The sequence below is a fragment of the Lithobates pipiens genome, unplaced genomic scaffold (assembly GCF_037356315.1).
Source record: "Lithobates pipiens isolate NorthernLeopardFrog02 unplaced genomic scaffold, aLitPip1_a1.2 Scaffold_19, whole genome shotgun sequence".
Lineage (NCBI taxonomy): Eukaryota > Metazoa > Chordata > Amphibia > Anura > Ranidae > Lithobates > Lithobates pipiens.
The window spans coordinates 29229628-29253229 of NW_027507764.1; the positions used below are offsets into that span (position 1 = coordinate 29229628).

The following is a 23602-nucleotide window of genomic DNA, read 5'->3' on the forward strand; positions in this document are numbered from 1 at the left end:
AATTGCCTGTTCTGGTATTAAATGCAGTTTTCCACTCATCATACTTAATTCTCATGAGATTGTATGCCCCTCTAAAATCAAGCTTCGTGAAAACTGTTGCTCCCTTGAGGCGATCAAATAACTCCATAATCAATGGACTCGGATAGGCATTCTTAATCGTGAAATGATTGAGACCCCTATAATCAATACAAGGTCTCAGTTCACCACTCTTATTCTTCACACAGAAGAAACCAGCACCAGTAGGAGATGAGGATTCGTGGATGAAACCTTGAGAAAGTGCGTCTGCAACATACTCCTCCATGGCCTTATCCTCCAAGACCATCAAAGGGTAAACCCAGCCACGAGGGGGTTTGGCGCCAGGTTGAAGGTCAATTGTGCAATCATATGGCTGGTGTGGAGGCAAACTATCGGCTTGACCTTTGTCAAAGTCATCGCTAAAATTGCGGTACTCCTCTGGCAGGCAGGAGAGTGAAGAGGTGCATAGAACCTTGGCTACCTTCTGGAAGCATGTCACACTGCATTGTGGTGACCATGAGAGAACCTCAGCACGGAGCAGAAACCTGGGTGAGGAAATAACTTGGAACTGGATTATCTCATGGTGAAGAGCCCCTATGGCCATGGACAACAAGAGAAAAACTGTATAAGTACATAATGAATGTAGAGGTGTGTTAGTGTATGTCTTTTATACAGTGTATCTGGAAAGTATTCACAGTGCTTCACTTTTTCCACATTTTGTTATGTTACATCCTTATTCCAAAATTGATTAAATTCATTATTTTCCTCAAAATTCTACAAACAATACCCCATAATGACAATGTGAAAGAAGTTTTTTTTATATATATTTAATAAAAGATTTCAAACAAAGTCACATGTATATAAGTATTCACGGCCTTTTGCCATGACACTCAAAATTGAGCTCAGGTGCAACCTATTTCCCCTGATCATCTTTGAGATGTTTCTACAACTTGATTGGAGTCCACCTGTGGTAAATTCAGTTGATTGAGCACAAACCAAGCCATGAAGTCCAAGGAATTATCTGTGGACCTCCGAGACAGGATTGTAGGATTGCATGGAGGCACAGATCTGGGGGAGGGTACAGAAACATTTCTACAGCATTGAAGGTCCCAATGAGCACAGTCGTCTCCATCATCTGTAAATGGAAGAGGTTTGGAACCACCAGGACTCTTCCTAGAGTGGGCCATTCGGCCAAACTGAGCGATTGGGGGAGAAGGGCCTTAGTCGGGAAGGTGACCAAGAACCCGGTGGTCACTCTGACACAGCTCCAGCGTTTCTCTGTGGAGGCAGGAGAACCTTCCAGAAGAACAACCATCTCTGCAGCACTCCATCAATCAGGCCTGTATGATAGAGTGGCCAGACAGAAGCCGTTCTTCAGTAAAAGGCGCATGACAGCCCACCTGGAGTTTGCCAAAAGTCACCTGAAGGACTCTCAGACCTTGAGAAACAAAATTGTCTGGTCTGATGAAACAAAGGTTGAACTCTTTGGCCTAAATGGCAATCATATTCTCTGGAGGAAACCAGGCACCGCTCCTCACCTGGCCAATACCATCCTTACAATGAAGCATGTTGGTGTTGGCAGGATCATGCTGTGGGGATGTTTTTCAGTGTTAGGAACTGCGAGACTAGTCAGGATCGAGGGAAAGATGAATGCAGTAATGTACAGAGACATTCTTAATGAAAACCTTCTCCAGGGCGCTCTGGACGTCAGACTGTGGAGAAGGTCCATCTTCCAACAGGACAATGACCCTAAGCAAACAGTCAAGATAAGAAAGGAGTGGCTACGGGACAACTCTGTGAAGGTCCTTGAGTGGCCCAGGCAGAGCCCAGACTTGAACCCGATTGAACATCTCTGAAGAGATTTGAAAATGGTTCCCCATCCAACCTAATAGATCTGCTTGGTTCAAAGGAAAATGTCAAAATTTCTTATTCACTGTCCTAATCTTTTTAAGGCATTCTGCCCGGAACTCTTTATTGTTGAATGTATAGATCAGCGGGTTCACTAAGGGGGTCCAGAAAAAGACTATGAATGTGAAAGCGTTGGTGAGCTGCGGTGCTACTACTTTGGCTGGCAACGCATAGACACCAAGAGAGACAACGTACTGCATGGAGAACACAACGAGGTGGGAGCTACACGTGGAGAAGGTCTTCTTCCTGCCGGAGGATGAGGGGATTTTAAGAATTGTTTGAATTATAAACACGTATGTAACAAAAACAGACAAAAGTGTGATCAATATCATGAAGAAGCTTATTATTGTAATACAGAGGTAGATGTGTGTTGTATCGGAGGTGGCCAGGTCCATGAAGGGAGAAGGATCACAGTAGAAATGGTGAATTGTGTTATGGCCACAAAATTGTAACTGGCTCAGTAAACCAGATATTACACTTGTTAATGAGGCCGAAATGATCCAAAACACAATGACTGCCCCAAAATAGATTCTATTATTCACAAAGGAGAAATAGCGCAATGGATGACATACAGCCAAGTATCGGTCATAAGACATTAAAACATAGTGAAAGCACAAAACATTTCCCGTGGTACCAAACATCTGTGATTGTAAAATGCAACCAGTGACAGTGAAGGTCGGCCTCTCCTGAAGAACGTCATTTAAGATTTTTGGAACAATATTTGAAATGCTCAGCAGATCATTTATGCACATGCTCTGAATTATAAAAAACATCAGCGCCTTGAGACGAGCGCTACTAAAAATGATATAGAGAGGGGGCGTGGCCGGATGGGTGGAGCGGAGTGAGTGAGTGTGTGAGGAAGCCGCCGTGTGTGTCTCCCTCCCAAGCCCCCATGGCGAAAGCGTGGAGCGCTTAAAATTACGGCCGGGTGCAGTGCAGTGCAAGGAGGGCTGGAGTTGAGTTGAGCAGCATAGCTGGACACTGGACGGGAGGAGGAGCGACGGCGTGACACTACCTTATCGTGCCAAGCTCTCGGGGATCCCCGCTGACTTCCGGGTTCCGTGTCCCGACGGCCGAAGTGAAGTACGAGCTCACGAGTACCTCCGACCAACGCCGAACCATCTACTGAGAAGACACCGCTCACATCAAACCACCGAAGGCTCCCCCGCTCCCCGGCAAGCCGCAACAGGAGGAAGGAGGTAAGCGGCGGGATTGAGGGGAGGAAGAAACCGGCAGTCTGAGGGGCATTGTAGGTGGTGATCTGGTGGAGAAAGCTGGGACACAGTGATGCCTGTGATGCCTGTGGACTGGTAGTACTTAATCAGGAGGGCACCGAAGGGGGTAAGAAACATTTACGTTCTCCTGTCAGTTTGTCTCCTCTGGATGTCTGGATGCCCGGATCCCTTCGCCTTGTGTATGTGTCTGCTAATCTAATCTATTAGCCTGGGTAACACACGTAAAGGAATACCTCCTGGAAAAGGAAAAAAAACCCGAACATTTTTGTAAGCAGTTTCCAGGAATATCTGAACCTGTGGCCTGTGGACTGATTATAAGGCTAGCTCAGTGCATCATTAATTTATCAACTGAGGGAAGGTGTTTGTGCTAATTATTAACAGGCTAAACGGTACCTGAGTTAATGTGATAGGAAGTGTCTGTGATACTTGAAATGAACATTGGCACACGGCTACTACTGCATTCAGTGATTATTGTGTGGTGTGCGGTCGGGTCAAAACCCTCTTAAAAACACGCTATAACCGGGACTGTTCTGTTCTGATTGTTCTGAAGTAAGAGGTGAGAAAGGGAAAGTAAGATGCAACATCTGCGCTCTGCAAAAGAAAGGGGGGAAAAAAGCTCGCAACAGTCCGCCACAGCAGCTAAGTTAGAACAGTATGCTCATAACCCGGTACAGTCATCTCAGACCCCTCCAAAAAAAGGACAGTTAAAGGGGCAGCAAGGTGTAATGACCGAAAGGAAAAGTATGGGACAGTCAAACATTAATATTAACACACAGGTTGGAGCAGTGGCAAAATCCTCAGTAAATAAAAATGCGGACGCAGGGGAACAGTATATAGAAACGACAGCAGGCGACTCCCCCCCGTTAGAAAAAGAGCCAACTATAAAGGACGTGCTACTGGCCGTAAATGCATGCAACATCTCACTGAAAGAACTTTGTAACCAAATGAAGGGAGTGAAGGAGGATTTACTGGTGGTAAGGCAGGACCTACAGAAAGTGGTGGAAAGGACGACAGAACTTGAGATAAGGACTAGTAGATTAGAAGATGATTCAACCTTCCTAATTAAAGAAGTAGAAAGCCTGAAGGAGCAGTTCAGCGGATATAGAACAAGAATGGACGAAATGGAAAATAGGCTCCGGAGGGACAATGTGCGAGTAGTGGGGCTTCCGGAAAAAAGTGAGGGTGTAAACCCTGCTGAGTTTATGGAGCATCTTCTGGTTGAACTGTTTGGGAGGGATGCTTTTTCAACAGCGTTCTCAATAGAGAGGGCGCATAGGGTACCCTTTAGAGCACCATTGGAGGGGGGCCGTCCCAGGCCATTATTAATGAAATTACTTAATTATAAAGATAAAGTGGTGTTATTACGGAAGGCAAGGGAAATGGGGAATGTACTGTATAAAGGTGTTAGAATTTCATTATATTCTGATTTTTCCCCAGAACTTCAGAGAAAAAGGGTAGAGTTCCTCCAGGTGAAACGCAGGTTACAGAAGCTCAGGGTGCCGTATGCTCTTCTTTATCCTGCAAAGCTACGGATTAATGCATTAGGGCATACTCAGGTTTTCTGTTCCCCAATGGAAGTGGAAAAATGGATAGAAGAAAATAAAGAAAAGTTGTAGTCGTTGGGGTTTCTAGTACTGAGTGGGATAGGAAGATAGAAAGAGAAGGGGGGATGAAGTATGTGTGGGTTTTTTTTTTTTTTTTTTTTTTTGTTTGTTTGTATGTTTGTTTGTGTTGTTTGTGTTAGTATGGGAGGGGGGTTGGGAGGGAGGTAACACACGGCGAGTGTACTAGGTGTGGGTGGCAAAGTGGTTGTGAAGAGAGTGGTATAAGGTCACTAATAGCCCCTAGGGTAACACCTAGGAAGGTGGGGGAGGGGGGGGGGAGGGAGGTAGAAAGGGGGGAGAGGGGATGGGTGTAGTAGGGAAAATAGGGGGGAGGCTGAAGGGGAAAAAAAATATGTATGCACTAATAAATGGAGTACAGGAAATAACTCAAAACACAAAAGCACACAAAATGGGGGGTGGTAAAACTTGGGGTGGTAAAAAACAAGGAAAATATATGGGTCACAAGGGGGAAAATGGTAATAAACAATTATATAGTATAATTTATATCCAAAGACACATAATATATGAGTTAATGGTGACGCCTAATAGATTTGTTATTACACAAGGGAGTAATATTTGGGGAGTGCGGTATAAGGTAATAAAAGAAGTTAGGGGGGAGTTGGTGGGTACTGGGAGAAAAACGGTTCTTAACAGTGTCCTCAGTAGACTGGTTATTTCGCTCTCTCTCTCTCCTGCCTTAGGTTTTTCTTTTTTTTCCTCTCTCCTCTCTATTTGTTTATGGCTATGCAGGACGGTAAAATTAAGATAGGCTCCTGGAATGTGAGGGGACTGGGGACGCAGCTGAAACAAAAAGCTGTGCTATCCTTGTTGGAGGGATGTGGAGTAGAGCTGCTCTGCCTGCAGGAGACCCATTTAAATAGAGATACAATATACCGGTTGCAGAGTAGAAAATATCAATTTCAATATCATTCTGTTTATTCGACATATAGTAGAGGGGTGAGTGTCTTGGTAAAAACGGGGGTGAATTTTGTATGTAAACGGGTCAGCCTGGATGAAAAGGGCAGATACATTTTCTTACATTGCCTAATTGAAAATAGAGAATGTATGCTGGCAAATATCTACATCCCTCCACCATTTAAAATGGAAGTGCTTTTTAAATTACAGGAATTTTTAGTAGGGATAGATGGTGTTCCTACAATAATAGTAGGGGATTTCAACACGGTATTGGATATTAAAGTCGATAGATTCCCAGAAAAAACACTGGCGGAACCAGCTTGGCAGGGGAGGTTGGGACAGTATCTGGAAGAAGTAGGGCTACGGGATTTATGGAGAACTGGGAACCCGGGAGTCCGGCAGTATAGTTGTTACTCGGCCACGCATACTACGTTATCCAGGATTGATATGATACTGGGGAATGACCTGGCCTTACAAATGGTGGAAAAGATTGAATATCAGCCTAGGGGGATTTCAGATCATTCCCCAATGACAGCAGTATTAAAAATGAGAGAACGTAAGGTACAGAGGTTGTGGAAAGTGAACCCGCTATGGTTAGAACTGATAAAAAAAGAGACAGAAGAACGCCCTGAGAGAATTCAGTGGGAATTAAAAGAATTTCTAAAAACTAATCGGGGTACAGTAACATCAGGGATCCTGTGGGACACTCTGAAAGCTTTCCTGAGGGGTCTCCTGATCCAATCAATAGCAAAAATAAATAGAAAGTCTAGGGAACAGGAGGTACAAATAGGGAGAGAAGTGATAGAGGCTGAAAGAGATTTTATTAGCGATCCCACTCAGGGCAAAGAAAAAATCTGGCTAGATAAACAAGAAGAACTTAGGCTATTAACTCTGAAGAAAGCAGAGATTCAACATATGTTCCAACGCCAAGCCTCCTTTGTTGAAGGGGAAAGCGTGGGAAAAATGTTGGCACAACTGGTGAAGAATAACTCGGGTCCTTCCTCAATCTCGGCGATTAGGATAGGTGAGGGAAAGGTCACAACAGAAACTGGGAGTATATGCCAAGCATTTGAAGGATATTATAAAAACCTATATACTGCACAGAAAGTGGGGATGGATGAGCAAATGGAAACATTTTTAGGTCAATTAGAGGTACCATGTTTGAAACAAGAAGAAAGAGAGGAACTGGAAGCCCCAATAACTTTGAAAGAACTTCAGGAAGCAGTTGCGAGTATGCCAAACCAGAAATCGCCTGGTCCGGATGGACTACCGATTGAAGTCTATAAAAATTTTGGCGAGATACTGATTCCTGAACTCCTGGAGATGTTAAGAGGAGCATATGGGGAGGGTAAATTGCCTCCATCAATGATGGAGGCGGTTATAACCCTGTTGTACAAAGAAGGGAAGGACGCCTTAGATGTTGCAGCGTATAGGCCAATTTCTCTCCTGTGTACCGATACAAAGATACTGGCCAAGGTATTAGCGACTAGGCTTAATCGAGTTATAGCAAGATTAGTCCATATGGACCAAACAGGGTTTATAGCCAACAGATCAACGAGTATAAATATTAGAAGAGCCTTTTTGAATTTGCAGGTCCCAATGGATAACGATACTCCGGGTGCAGTAGTGGCATTGGATGTAAGGAAAGCATTTGATAGCGTAGAATGGGGATATATATGGAAAGTTCTGGAGAAATTTGGCCTGGGTCCTTCCTTCATAGGATGGATTAGGATGCTATATGACAAACCTAGTGCAAGACTAAAAATTAATAATGAGTTATCCGGGAAAATAGAACTGGGGAGAGGGACGAGGCAGGGGTGTCCATTATCACCCCTGCTCTTTGCATTGGCCATAGAGCCCTTGGCATGTGCAATTAGAGCAAACCGGGAGATAGTCGGTTTCGTAAGGAAAACTGGAGAGGAAAAAATCTCACTTTATGCAGACGATATCCTATTGTTTTTGGGGGATATGAGGTACTCATTACCAAGGGCAGTGGGACTGGTGCAAGGGTTTGGAGGCTTCACAGGGCTGGAGATAAATTGGGAAAAATCGGAATGTCTTCCTTTGGACCCAATGGGTCAGCAAACGGCCCTGGGAACCCCCCAAATGCCAATAGTGGATAAGTTGAAATATCTGGGAGTTACCTTATCAAGGGATCCTAAGCAATATATAAGTCATAACTTAGTCCCATTATTGACTAGGTTTAAACAAAAAATTGCTATATGGAAACGAATGCCTCTCTCGGTGGCTGGCAGATGCAATCTGATAAAAATGATATGGATGCCCCAACTTTTATATATATTACATAATGCCCCAATATGGATTAACAGAAGTTGGTTTAATAAAATCGAGATGTTGTTTAGGGAGTTAATATGGAGGGGAGGACAGGCCAGATTGAGATTGCGGATGCTCCAGCTACCGGGAGAGGAAGGAGGATTCGCGGTCCCTTATCCGGAGTGCTATTTTTGGGCGTCCCAATTACAACAGCTAGGGGGGATTGATGAGATGAACGGAGGAACCCCAAATGGGAGATTAGTATTAACAGGCTCCCCACATAGCACGCTGATTGAGACCTTGGAAGCGGACTCATTCCAGTGTAGATGCCCTACAGTAAAAATGATGTTAAAACTATGGGATATAGTTAAAAAAAAAATGGGATATAGTGAAATAACAAAGTATACGCCTCTCTGGAACAATAAGAAGCTACAGGAAATATGGCGGGTTGGAAAAATTGTAGAATGGGAAAAATGTGGCATTGTAAGGATCAGCCATTTATATGGCGGCAGGGGTATTAAATCTTTTGATCAACTGCAAAAAGAATTTAAGATATCACAAAACTCATTTTATGCCTATATACAAGTGAGGCATGCTTTAAAGACCCAGTTTGGAAACTTGTTATTAACATGGGAAGAACTGCCCTTGCTATACCCAGTAGCACAAGCAGGACCAACAAAAGGATTAATATCTAAATTCTATGCCCAGTTGGGTGAACAGATTTATAGTGAGAGGAAAGGAAGGGTCGAGAAGGAGAAATGGGAGCAAGACTTAGGTAATATAACTCGAGTACAGTGGAAAAATATCCTAGCGGCATGCCCAAAGGTCTCGGTCTCTCCTCCCCAGAGGATTTCCCACTTGATGCTAATTAATAGAGCATACTATACTCCCCAGAAATTATTCAAATTTGGTAAGAGAACAGATGACTGTTGCCCCAGGTGTGGGGGGTCAGGGAATTTAATGCACATGTTCTGGAAATGTCCCAAATTATTTAGATACTGGGAAGGAGTGGTAAAGATAATAAGTAGGGCCTTTGGGACGGCAATAGAATTAAATCCCATAGTGTGTATCTTAGGTTATAGAAAGGAGGAAGTAGAGAGAAAAGGAGAAACAACAGTAATCCTAAGATGTTTATTTCAAGCAAGAAGGATGATAGCTAGGAGATGGCAATCAAAGCTAGCCCCCACAGTTGAGGATTGGATAAGCGCGGTAAATGAATATCTATGTAAGGAGAGAGCAGTATATGCAAAACGAAATAACCTAAAAGAGTTTAATAGGAACTGGCGAGAGTGGATAGAAGAGATGCATACCCCAGTTTAAACCATGACAGGAAAGGGAAGAGGGGAGGGGGAGGGGGGAGTGTATATTAAAGGTATGGGAATCATCATAACACATTTATGATACACCGTGAAATAAAAGCACAAATATATATATAGGAGGGGAGGGGAGGGGGGGGGTGGTGTTGATAGAAAGGGAGGGAGGGAGGGGAGGGGTTATATTAGTAGGAAAAAAGTAGGAAGTGCAAAAATAGTTGAGGAAGGATAAGGGGGGTTATGGTATGGTCTAGATACTGTTTTTTTTTCTTGTCTGTTAATTATATGTGATGTATGGATGTATTTTCATATCCCCCGTCCCTTCCTAGAACTTTAAAACTCAGACTCCGGAATGGAAGGAAGATGTATTTGAATCCTGGCAATGTAATTTTAAAATGTGGTCTGTATAATGTGAAAATTTAATAAAGATTAATAATAAAAAAAAAAAAAAAAAAAAAAATGATATAGATGATCAATACATTTTCCCAGCAAATTAAAATGTAAACGATCAGAAACAGAATAAACATCGGGATACTGAAGCCTTCAAAAGCTGTAAATCCGGTGAGCAGAATTTCAGTGATGGATGTGCAATTTTCGGGATACACCATCTGTGGAGGAGACAATCAAATATGACATACAATATATTGAAGATCAATAAATCTGCCCTATGTCTTCTGCTTTTCGTGCTAAAGCTATTTTTTCATGTTGAAGCAGAAGACTTCAATCATCTAGTCATCTTCTCTCATCTTTATAACATAGTGTTGCAATTGTAGTGCTAGCCATGAAGGAGCTGTTGGTTGAGCGAGTCCTTATGCTTCCTGAGGCAATGAGCCATTTGGGGAGTACCTGAACTCACTGACACACCTTAGTGGGCAGCACAGTGGTGTAGTGGTTAGCACTCTCAGCCTAGCAGTAAGAAGGGTTGCTGGTTCAAATCCCAACCACGACACTACCTGCCTGGAGTTTGCATGTTCTCCCTGTGCCTGTGTGGGTTTCCTCCGGGTACTCCAGTTTCCTCCCACAATCCAAAGACATGCAGGTAGGTTAATTGGCTTCTGTCCACAAAATTGGCCCTAGTATATGAATGGGGACCTTGGATTGTGGGCTCCTTGAGGGTAGGGACCAATGTGAGACAATTGTAGATACTCACTCAGGTTGGACCGGTGTCTTTATTCAACCTTACTAACTATGAAACTATGAAATGTGCTTTAGTAAGCATGTTGGCAGGGGCAGTCTATTTTCTCCACTGTAGGTGGCACTCGACCGCAGTTGCATTCCAGGTGGAGGGGAAGTCAAGAGGAACAGGGTTCTTCTATGGTTTCCTGGGTCACTGTGGAAGCTATCTGATTGGATGCTGCCACCCCATGTGACTCTGGCAGCCCTCATGGGTCAAACAGAGACTTTTTTTTATTTTTTATAAATTCTTTATTTTTTTTCCACAATTTCACAATACAATTCATTACAATCTTACAATATCTTCACTAATACTTGTTAAAGGAAGGATTTGTTGAAAATGATGTACTTTAAAGGCATAAAAAAGTTAACAAAGTTTATTTACAACAATTAAAATGTTGAAATGCAATAGCACATACAGAGACACGCAATGATTTCACAATGATTGCCTCAGAGCATGTTGATTACACTGTCAAATCGGACCATAAATGACTCGGATATCCAAGTACTATACTCAAATCCAGGAAATAATCACAGTTATCAAGAATGAACAACAATACAGACCGTATATCATACAAAGCTCGAATTGCCCTACATGTTATGCGTTAGTCAACGCTTCGTCAGAAGCTTTGGCGTTTTATTTCCTAGTAAGGATAAAATTATAGTCGGTTCGGTCGGGAGTGGTGGTCTAAGCTTGGTAAACGACCAGAGGAAAAAGAGAAGAAAACTTCTTTGTCCTAGTTGGACAATCTAGTATTAAGTACGTTAAGGTAACCAATATTTATTGGTGTAGCCAAAATTATCCAAAGATGCCCGGCTATGGATTAAATCAATCCAGGATGTTTAGCCTTGCATAAAGAAAATGACACTTCCCAAAGGGAACAGAGTCTGTCTTGGTAGTCTGTACCATCGATGTGCAGCCTCTATCCCGTACGATGCTGTCACCCCGAACGGGGAGCTTGAGGAATATCTATTCTTAAGACATCGATGGTACAGACTACCAAGACAGACTCTGTTCCCTTTGGGAAGTGTAATTTTTTTTATGCAAGGCTAAACATCCTGGATTGATTTAATCTATAGCCGGGCATCTTTGGATCATTTTGGCTACACCAGTAAATATTGGTTACCTTAACGTACTTAATACTAGATTGTCCCAATAGGACAAAGACGTTTTCTTTCTCTTTTTCCTCTGTTTTTTTAGCAAGTCTTAGCCCTTGTACACACGGTCGGAGAATCCGTCGGAATGTGTCCTATCGGACCATGTCATCGGATAATCCGACTGTGTGTGGTATGCATCGGATTGATTCCGTCGGAATATCCGTCGGACCCAATTTTCCAACATGTTGGAAATATTTTCCGACCAACTGGGCCGGTCGGACCTAATCCGATCATGTGTAGAGCATTTTGATCGGACCAAGTGCCACGCATGCTCAGATCAAATTCCTACATCAAAGCTATTGGCTACTAGCCTGAATGTAGTCCCATCGTAACTAAATTACGTCATCACGTTCTGAAAGATCGGATTTTTCGCCAACTTTGTCCGACCGTGTGTATGCAACAGTTTCGGACAAGATCCGACGGGCAAAATCCGACGGATTTGGTTGTGGAAATCTCCGACCGTGTGTACAGGGGCTTAGACCACCACTCCCCATTCGAACCGACTATAATTCTATCCTTACTAGGAAATAAAATGCCAAAGCTCCTGACGAAGCGTTGTCTAACGCGTAACATGTAGGGCAATTCGAGCTTTGTATGATATACTGTCTGTATTGTTGTTCATTCTTGACAACTGTGATTATTTCCTGGATTTGAGTATAGTACTCGGATATCCGAGTCATTTATGGTCCGATTTGACAGTGACGACAGTGTAGTCAACATGCTCTGAGGCAATCATTGTGAAAATATGCATGTCTCTGTATGTGCTATTGCATTTCAACATTTTAATTGTTGTAAATAAACTTTGTTAACTTTTTTTATGAATTTTGCTGTGTTATGCCTATAAAGTCCATCATTTTCAACAAATCCTTCCTTTAATAATTTCAAGTATCGGGACGTGCACAAGGGGGAAAAAGCTGAGGGGACATGGGGGACAAGGGGACTTTATGAAATACAACACTCAGGGTAGGCTGAGACATTAATTATAGTATAAATGTTCTGAGGTGACAATAATGGGCATAAAGCAATAATTCGTCGAGTATTTAATTGAAATCAATAGGTAAAATATACAATAAGAAATAATTAATACAAATACAATATATTAATATATAATTAATTAAATAAATAGTATAATAAATAAAATATGATTAGTATAATATCTCGCAATATAGTTTTTATATCATACAATATATCATAATAATAATAATAATAATAATAATAATAGTAATAATAAGTATAATAGCATAATAAATAATATATCGCACAGTAAAAATTTAAAAATGTATTTCATATAAAGTCCCCTTGTCCCCCATGTCCCCCAGCATTTATAGATTAGGGATGGAGACCTTTGTACGGGATGACCAAGGTCTCATATAAAGTCCCAACATTGTTCTCCTTTTTTCTCAAGTATCGGGACGTGGCACTTTGTTATTATTATCTTTGTCGTATCCACAGTACCGCTCTGTGGTGATATGAAATTGTTTTGTAGAATCTTCACTAATGCATCCTAAGTAGTTCTATCCATCCGAGTATCCTGTAATACCTTTGATTTGTTCTTTCATTTCATGTGATTTCTCCCTTTCCACTTTTACCCTGCTCCCTTATCTACCTTATCAACTACCCCCCTGACCCAAAAACAACAAAAACAAAAAAAAAAAAGAAGGAACAAGGGAGGACAGGGGTTAATAACCCCCCCCCCCTCTCTACCCCCCTCCCCTCCCCTTTCCCCCAGATACCCTTTTTTTCTTTTTCCTTCTTCATGTCATTCTGATCTCTCCATATACACCAGATAAGGAGCCTGTGTCCTCCTATATCTCTCATCTTGATCTTTCATTGCCAAAGTAAGGTTTTTCCATTTGTTGAATTTCTGCAATTCTAGTAAGCCATTGTGCTCTAGTTGGAGAGCTGTCTCTCTTCGACAGGACATGGATACATGCCCTAGCTGCCATTAGAAGATGTTTCAGCAGAGAGTTTTTTAAATGTTTCCACTGATATAGGAGTATCCAGCAACAAAAAAGTTGCCGGTCTGTCTCCGAGGGAGATTCCTTTTATTGTTTTGATGGTTTCAGCAACCATTTCCCAGAACGCTCTAATTTTCGGACATTACCAAAAAATATGTAATGTTGTACCCGCTGCTTCGTGGCATCTCCAACAAACATCTGACATTTGGGGGTAAATCCGATGTAATACATTTAGTGTTCTATAGCATCTAGTGAGAATTTTGTATCCCCCCCCCCTCCTGGTACCTACTTGCTACTTAAAGTGGTTGTAAATCCTTACAACACACTTTGACTTACAGGTAAGCCTAGATTAAGGCTTACCTGTAGGTCCAAGAAATATCTCCTAAACCTACACGGTTTAGGAGATATTTGCCCGAAGACAGGCACCGCTGTCTACGGCGCATTCGCCGTAGACAGTGGCGCGCAGGCGCACTGAGCGCGGCATTTTCAACGACGGAGCTGCCGCGTGTGTCGGCTCCCGTGCACATGTGCGGAAGTGACGTCATCGCGGCTTCGCCGAATGACAGCGGCGGAGCTGCGAGACCCCACCGAGAAGATGGATGCGCCGGACTACAGGGGACAGCGGTGACTTCGCTGGCTCCTGTGTCAGATAAGTGACACATAATGGGCTACTATGCGATGTCCATCAGTGCCGCCTTATCTGTGCCCATCAGTACTGCCTTATCTGTGCCTATCGGTGCCACCTTATCTGTGCCTATTAGTGCCGCCTTAACTATGCCTATCAGTGCCCACCAGTGCAGCTTATCAGTGCGATGCATAGTAGTCCATTATGCTTTACCTTTGCAGGGAATGAAAGAGGAAGTAAACTCATCAGGGTTTACTTCCTCTTTAAGACTTTTGATTAAATAGCAGAATCCTGCCCTTCTGTTCGGGGGAGCAAGACATCTCTAGATCTCTCTCTCCCACACCTGTAGAAAGGTAAGTTCCTGAGATGTCTCTAATCCAAGTAATGTAGTATAAAAAGAAGCCAACAAGTGTCTCATTGACTCTCCTTTCAAGCATGTCTCCTCGAACGCAGTCACTGCCCTCACTTCTGCATAAACATTGGATTTAGATCTAATAAAAGCTTCTAGTTGCATCATTCTAAAAAAAAAAATCTAATTCGGGTGCTATTTCTTTTTCAATCTCTTTTTTTTTTTTTGTCGTTAGACGATTATCCACTGAAAAATGAAAGATCCTGCTGATACCTCTAAATCGTATTGCTCCGAACCTAGGGTCCGTCATTCCCCGCTGAAACGCCGGTGTACCCAGGATCGGGAGCAGCGGGCTAGGATTTCTCGAAATAGGCGTTTTTTAAAAAATATATTTTTTTAGTCGTCCCCAAAGTAGCGCCTATTGTTGGGTGTTTCCTTACTTCTGCTGACACCTCAGCTTTTGGTATCCAAACTAGACCCTCCAATGGGTTATATGTCGCTGCCTGTTCTATCTGTATCCAAGGTTTCCTATGTTTAAGCCCACACCACTCCATCACTCTGGCTAAGTGTGAGGCTTCCTGATATCCTATTGGGTCAGGAGACCCTATCCCACCTTTTCCTTTAGGAAGTGATAATATAGTTCTGCGTACTCTTGCTGGCTTTCCAGCCCAGATAAACTTCAAAAATCTTGATCTAAGATCTCTTCAGAAACTTGTAGAAATCTTAATTGGCAGGGTTTGTATTGAATACAGAAGTCTTGCCATCACATTCATCTTAATAAATATTTGTTCTCCCGAACCATGTAAAAATTCCCTTGTCCCATCTCTGGAGATCAAGTTTAATCTGTCTTGCCATTGGTATGTAATTAACCACTAGAGATCCGCGCTATAGCCAAATGACGGCTACAGCGCGGACCTCCTTTGCCGCGACTACGTCTATTGACGTCGTCCCGTGCACGAGCGGCCTGCGCGCCCCCTGAGGGGCACGCGCGGCGCGCTCTGTGATCAGCGAGTCTATGAGACTCGCCTGATCACGGATCGAAGCAAGGGGTCGATCCCGACCCCTTACCACGTGATCAGCTGTCAGCCAATGACAGCTGATCATGTGATACAATGGAGCCGGTAATTGGCTACTTTTCCTCCTCGCGCTAATAGCGCGAGGAGAAAAAAAAAGAGTCGATCACCGGCGGCCGTGAGCGGGACATCAGTCCCGCTCACGGCCAGCTTACCAGTGCCCACCTGCCCCCTGCCAGTGCCACCTCAGTAATTAAAAAGTGCCCCCCATCAGTGCCACCCATCAGTGCCCATAGTGCCACTCATCAGTGCCCACGGTGCCACACATCAGTGCCCACGGTGCCACCCATCAGTGCCCACAATCTGCCTCAACAATGGTGCTGCACCCTAGTGCCACATATCCATGCCCATCAGTGTCATCTACCAGTGCCCATCAGTGCCGCCCATCAGTGCCCAGCAGTGCCACCTATCAGTGCCACCTATCAGTGCCACCTATCAGTGCCTATCAGTCCCATCTATCAGTGGTACCTATCAGTGCCCCTTAGTGCCACCCATCCATGCCATCTTATCTGTGCCCATCTTTGCCCATCAGTGCCGCCTTATCTGTGCCCATCAGTACTGCCTTATCTGTGCCTATTGGTGCCACCTTATCTGTGCCTATTAGTGCCGCCTTAACTATGCCTATCAGTGCCCACCAGTGCAGCCTATCAGTGCCCACCAGTGCAGCCCACCAGTGCCGCCTCATCAGCGCACTTCAATGAAGGAGAAAAATTACTTGTTTGCAAAATTTTATAACAAACTATTAAACATGATTTTTTTTTTTTTTTTTATTATTTTGCATCTTTTTTTGTTTGTTTAGCAAAAAATAAAACTCCCAGCTGTAAATAAATACCACCAAAAGAAAGCTCTATTTGTGGGAAAAAAATGATAAAAATTTCATTTGGGTACAGTGTCGTATGCCCGCGCAATTGTCATTCAAAGTGCATCAGCGCTGAAAGCTGAAAATTGGTCTGGGCAGGAGGGTGGTTTAAGTGCCCGGTAAGCAAGTGGTTAAGCTCAAATCGCTCATTTCAATTCTTCAAAATTTTCGTCCCTAGGTTAGCTTATGTAGGAATTAGTCCATCTGAAATCAAAGTGTGTGGTTATCAGCTGTAAAAGGGGCGTATTTATTTCTATCCCCATTGCTTCCTATTTCCCATAGTTTACTTTAAAGTTAAATATTTTCCCATATTCACGTAGCTCCATCAACAGGGATGGGAGGGATATAACTGGGGAGGTTACAAAAAAAAAATTTAATTGTCGGCATAGGCCGCCAGTTTCTGTTCTTCTTTTTTTTTTATTTTTATCTCCTTAATATTCGTATTTTTCCTCAAAAAGGGTTCTATTGTCAAAATGAAGATCAGGGGTGAAAGAGGGCACCCCTGCCGCGTTCCATTTTGAATGGAAAAAGGCTCAGAGATTTGATCGTCTATCTTTACCCTGGCGCTTGGTTTTGAGTATAAATTGGAGATCCATCTCAGCATCCCATCTCCTAGACCAGTGATGGCGAACCTTGGCACTCCAGATGTTTTGGAACTACATTTCCCATGATGCTCATGCACTCTGCAGTGTAGTGGAGCATCATGGGAAATGTAGTTCCAAAACATCTGGGGTGCCAAGGTTCGCCATCACTGTCCTAGACCTATGTGTTGAAATACCGCCTTTAAACAAAATCCAATCTACCCCATCAAAGGCTTTTTCCGCATCAGCCATTGATCTCTTCTGCCTTTGTGTAATGTAGATCGTGTTCACCACCCGCTGTGTATTTTCTCTTCCTTCTCTCCCAGGGGTGAATCCCACCTGGTCTGGATGCATTAAGCTCGGGATGTACAAAAAAAAGGGGGGGGGGGAATGTATATCTCCATATACTGGGACTTTAAATGAAACGCACAAGGGAGGGGGAGTAGTGCGTCTCCATCCCTATTATAAATTCAAAAGACAAAACGAGTGTGGGACTTTAAATGAGGCAGGCTCAAAAACAATGTAAGCCCTTGTACACACGGTCGGACATTCCGACAACCAAATCCGTCGGATTTTTTCCAACGGATTTTGTCCGAAACTGTTGCATACACACGGTCGGACAAAGTTGTTGGAAATTCCGATCGTTCAGAACGTGATGACGTTATTTCGTTATGACGGGACTACGTTCAGGCTAGGAGCCAATAGAAGCCGGACGGACCTAATCCGATCATGTGTAGAGCATTTTCATCGGACCAAGTGCCACGCATGCTCACATCAAATTCCTACATCAAAGCTATTGGCTACTAGCCTGAATGTAGTCCCATCGTAACGAAATTACGTCATCACGTTCTGAAAGATCAGATTTTTCGCCAACTTGGCGCGACCGTGTGTATGCAACAGTTTCGGATACAATCCATCGGACAAAATCCGACGGGCAAAATCCGACGGATTTGGTTGGCAAAATCTCTGACCGTGTGTACGTGGGCTTAGACCCCCCGATCCCTCCATAAAGAGTACCTGTCACCACCTATTACTGTCACAAGGGATGTTTACATTCCTTGTGACAGCAATAAAAATGATCACATAAAAAAAAAAAAAAAAATGTAAAACAATTTATTAATTTTAAAATAAATACCGGTAAGAAAAAAATAATTTTTTAAAGCGTCCGCCGTCCTCCGCGAGCTCACACAGCAAAGAAAACACATACGGAAGTCGCGTCCGCATATGTAGACGGTGTTCAAATCACACATGTGAGGTATCGCCGCGATCGTCAGAGCGAGAGCAATAATTCTAGCATTAGACCTCCTCTGTAACTCAAACCTGGTAACCGTAAAAAAAATAAATAAATTAAAGCGTCGCCTATGGAGATTTTTAGGTACCGTAGTTTGTCGTCATTCCACGAGTGCGTGCAATTATAAAGCGTGACATGTTCAGTATCTATTTACAAAAAAAATTGGGGTAACTTTCCTGTTTCGTTTTTTTTTTAATTCATGAAAGTGTCCCTTTTCCCAAAAAGTTGCCTTTAAAACAACACTGCGCAAATACCGTGTGACATAAAATATTGCAACAATCGCCATTTGATTCTCTAGATTCTCTGCTAAATATATATATATGATGTTTGAAGGTTCTAAGTAACTTTCTAGCAAAATATACAGATTTTAACTTGTAAACACCAAATGTCAAAAATAGGCTTAGTCATGAAAGGGATAATTTTCCTTAAATGCCTGCGTAATTTTCTGTGGGGCTATTAACCATTTTATCTCTCTGCGTTTTAATTTGTGTAATACGATTTCAAATAGTGGTTTCCCTTAGCCCTTGTACACACAGTCGGAATGTGTCCTATCGGACCGTGTTGTCGGATAATCCGACTGTGTGTGGTATGCATCGGACTGATTCAGTCGGACCAAGTTTTCCAACATGTTGGAAATATTTTCCAAACCAACTGGTCCGATCGGACATACTCCGACCAAGTGCCAGGCATGCTCAGATCAAATTCCTACATCAAAGCTATTGGCTACTAGCGTGAACGTAGTCCCATCGTAACGAAATTACGCCATCACGTTCTGAAAGATCGGATTTTTCGACAACTTTGTCCGACCGTGTGTATGCAACAGTTTCGGACACAATCCGTCGGACAAAATCCGACGGATTTGGTTGTCGAAATCTCCGACCGTGTGTACAGGGGCTAAGAGCATTTGCCAGCATCCTTCCTGGTTTATTTCCAAATTCGTAAAATGTCCGTCTCCCTTGGGTTAATTTGGCTTTTGCTCTTTCTATGAACTGGAGATTGAGTTTTTCACGTAAGCCCGCTAGTTCCTGTTCTATTGCTTGTGCCTGAGATTTTTTTTGTGCAGTCGATCTGTTCATTCAGTTTCCGTTTCCTATGTGCCCCCCATGGATATAAACATACCTCTCATGACGCATTTATGGCTCTCCCATATACAGTAAGGTGTTGTTTCCCCTGTGTCATTTATTGTAAAAAAAAAAAATTATCCAGTTCTTGGTTTAGTTTCTCCTCATACTCATTAACTTTAAGGAGAGTTTCATTGATCTTCCAATGCCACTCTCTAGATTCCGCCATCCCCCATTTCTAGTGTACAGCTTGTTGGATCATGGTCTGATAGGGTAAACGATCCAATCACTGCTTCTATTAAGGATGTAATTATGTTTTGAGAGACAAAAATATAGTCAGCCTTATACTTTGCCGAAAAAAAATGTGTAATTTCTGTCCTGTGTGTGGACTGTCCTCCAACTATCTATCAACTGCAGTTCCTGCATAATTTTTTACGCTTTCCTTAGTTTGACATATGAGAGATGAGATGATCCTTTTGATGAATCCCTCATCGGGTCTAGGGCCATGTTGAGGTCACCCCTCCCAACACCACGATTCCCTCTTTGTGTTGTTGCACTGTCTGCAATCAAAACTCTAATGCCGCGTACACGCGACCGGACTTTCCGGCAGACTAGGTCCGACGGTCTTCCCAACGGACTTTTGGCGGAGTTCCGACTGACTTTCCCGATGAACGGACTTGGACACACACAATCACACCAAAGTCCGACGGATTCTAACGTGATGACGTACGACTGGACTAGAATAAGGAAGTTCATAGCCGGTAGCCAATAGCTGCCCTAGCGTGGGTTTTGGTCCGTTGGACTAGCACACAGATGAGCGGATTTCTCCGTAGGAACATATTACGGCAGAAAAATTTGAAACATTTTCTATTTCTAACGTCCATCAGATTTTTGGACAGCAATGGTCAGATGGAGCCCACACACGATCGAATTGTCTGACATATTTGTTCCGTTGGACCTTTGCTGTCAAAGTCTGTCCGTATGTACGCGGCATAAGAAGTTTACTTGATCTTCGTTTGGTAAGTATAGATTTACCAGCGTAACTTTTTGAAGACCCAGGGTTCCCTTCACTATAAGGAGACGCCCCCCCCCACCAGTAATTACCCCTGATTCCTTCCATGGCATCTGTCTTGCTATTATAATAGATACCACACAAGATTTCGAAGTCTGCGATGTACTATGATACACAATCGGGAAACAATGGTTTCTACACCATGGTATTTAAGTCTTCCTAATTCTGCCATTAGTCTTGTCAGTTTCTCTGGGATATTTAAAGCGGGAGTCCGCCGGGAGTCCACGTTTTTTTTTTAAAAAAAGCCAGCCTACAAATACTGCAGCTGCTGACTTTTAAAATAGTGACACTTACCTGTCCAGCGCGCCCGCGATCTCGGCACCCGAAGCCGATCTCTCGATCGTCTCTCGGGTGCTGCCGCCGCCATCTTGGGTATGGGAATCAGGAAGTGGAGCCTTTCGGCTTCATTTCCTGGTTCGCTACTGCGCATGCGCGAGTCGCGCTGCGCAATAAGGATTGTCTCTGGGATCCGTGTGTTTCCCAGCAGGCAGCGGGGGACTTTCGGAAAGGGGCGTAATCTACGCCCCTTTCCGCAGAGAGCTATCCCGGAAGTGGGTGCAGATACCTGTACTGTACAGGTACCTGCACCCCCCTCCCCCCTGAAAGGTGCCAATTGTGGCGCCGGAGGGGGGGAGGCTTTAATCCCTTAACGTTATACGATGTGAAAGTTATCCTAGCCATTTCTATAGTCAGCTAAATCTGAGAGAGAGGAGAAAAAGGGGGAGAGGGGAAAAAAAAATTCCCAAAGAAATATTCCCCCTTCTTAAGAGCAAAAACTCTTCAGGTAGGTAGATGGCTGAGTACAACTCCGGACCAGTCCTCTACAAAAAATAAAAATAAAAATAAAAACCCCAACGCCTCTGACTTTTCCTCCACCCAGGAGGAGAGGCGTTTAGTATGGGGAGTGCTGTGAAGCCGGCAGGAATCTGTGCATTGAGATCTTACCTAGTGCCCTCCACATATATCATTTTATGACCTCTACCAAAACCACATTTTCTTCCTTATTCCCTATAACCTAGAGCAGCCATTCTCAACCAGGGTTCCGTGGAACCCTGGGGTTCCTCCAGAGGTTGCTAGGGGTTCCTTGAACTGTGGCTGATGAACTACCTATTTGATGATGTCTACAGAGTTCAAGATTCAGCAACACTTAGCAAAGCCAGCAGCCCGACACCAAATATCTTTTTAGCCGTCTTTAAGGGTGGCAATCTGAAGACCACTTTAAGGGGGACATTCTTCCTATTGACCACCAATATAAGGAGAATTGTTCCCCCGAGACATGAAAATTATTTTTGGGGTTCCTCTAGGGTTATAAGGTTGAGAAAGCCTGAGCTAGAGAATTATTATTTCTAATCAGCCCATTTTTACACCTTCATATTCCCAACATTTGCAGTTCCAAGTCCCCCCCTCTCCCAAATCCAGCTCTACCATCATCCACATCCAAATCCTATATGACTGAAGCGCACTACTCCCTTGGGAGCTGCTAGTAGTTCATTACAGTACGGCTAGTTTAACCCCCCGCTTCTGCCACCCCCCGCTGTAGAAATCACAGACACAGTTCAACAATTAAACAATGGCTTTTATTCTTGATGCTGTAGTCCATGATGTGTGGTCTGTGAGTGATGCAGGACAGTATAAGTTGCCTCTCTTTGTGAGCTGCACGAGTAGAAGAACCCCTTTCCCATAATGAGCTGGCGCATGCCTCTCTGAAAAGCATGTGGTACTCTGAAATGCTGGAAGTCCCAGGCCTCACCTGCATCCTGGCATTTCTTCCCATATCAGCTCAGGAAAAGTCCAGGCCAACCCTGGTCTACTCCATCCTGTTAGTGGATACTTATTGCTTCTTGAGTGGTGAAACCTTCCTGCTCTGGGGTCTCTGAACCTCCAGGCTTTCCGGCAGAGATCCGTGGCTTTCCAGAACTGGGGTCTAGGCACCCCCCAGGCCTTCCAGCCCAGCTCCTGTGGGTCACATTTTGCAGCCTTTCTGGATCAAATCTCGTCCCATCTCCCCCCAGGGAACATGTGACCCCAGTGTATATGTATGAGCCCCGCCCCTGCCCAAACAAATCAACGATTGGAGGAGGGGCCATACACACTTCCTGTCCCTCAATCCCTGTATACGCCTCCTTTCCAGAAGATTCCTCTGGAAAAGCAAGGGAGGGTTTTCCAGGGTGATGAACAGGTGGTCACACCCACCTCTAACCTACGACTCCACCCTAACCCAAACCAAACCTGCAGGCCTGTACAGAAAGAATAGTAAGGCTCGGTTCACACAGGCGGCGACGCGCCGCGACACGACTTGCCGCGCCGCGACACGACTTGCCGCGCCGCGACCTGACATGTCGCGCCGCGACCTGACATGTCGCCCCCGTTCTAAGAGGAGCGACTCGAGTCGCTCCGACCTAGAAAAAAGGTTCCTGTACTACTTTTGGGCGACCTCGGGCGACTTGCATTGACTTCTATACAGAAGTCATTTGCAAGTCGCCGCTGAGGTCGCGGCAGGTCACTGGTAATTTAACCACTTAAGGACCAGGCCTCTTTTTTCAGATTTGGTGTTTACATGTTTTGCTAGAAAAAAAAAAACGAAATATAATGTTTGGGGGTTCTAACACCCTAGAGAATAAAATGGCGGCCATTGCAATACTTTTTTCCATACCGTATTTGCGCAGCGGTCTTACAAGTGCACTTTTTTTGGGAAAAAAAAATCACTTTTTTGAATAAAAAAATAAGACATCAGTAAAATTAGCCCAATTTTTTTTTATATTGTGAAAGATAATGTTACGCCGACTAAATTGATACCCAACATGTCACGCTTCGAAATTGCGCCCCGCTCACGGAATGGCGTCAAACTTTTACCCTCAAAAATCTCCATAAGCGGCATTTAAAAAATTCTACAGGTTTGCGTTACAGAGGAGGTCTAGGGCTAGAATTATAAAAAAGGAAAAAACACAATAAGGGAGCCCCCAAAAGCTGCATAACCCATAAATATACAAAAAAAAAAAAAAAACACAGGAAGTTTACCCAGGGGTATTTTTAGAAACAAAAAAACACCCAAAAAGGAATGAGTGTATAACCTCTATGGGAATTTGAATTGGGTTGCTGGCATTATATATATATATATATATATATATATATATATAT

General features: G+C 43.5%; 1 protein-coding gene across 1 annotated transcript in view; it reads right to left on the reverse strand.

Annotated features, from left to right (window-relative positions):
- Window positions 1–1082: 1082 nt before the first annotated feature.
- The window catches only part of LOC143995866 (olfactory receptor 11A1-like), a 28324-nt gene continuing 5804 nt past the window's right edge, over window positions 1083–23602 (reverse strand). The window contains exons 2-3 of the mRNA XM_077490592.1: window positions 9734–9872; window positions 1083–2734 (exon numbers count right to left, since the gene is read on the reverse strand). Coding sequence (XP_077346718.1) covers window positions 1932–2734; window positions 9734–9872 — 942 coding nt within the window. The 3' untranslated portion in view covers window positions 1083–1931. The remainder of the gene's footprint in view (window positions 2735–9733; window positions 9873–23602) is intronic.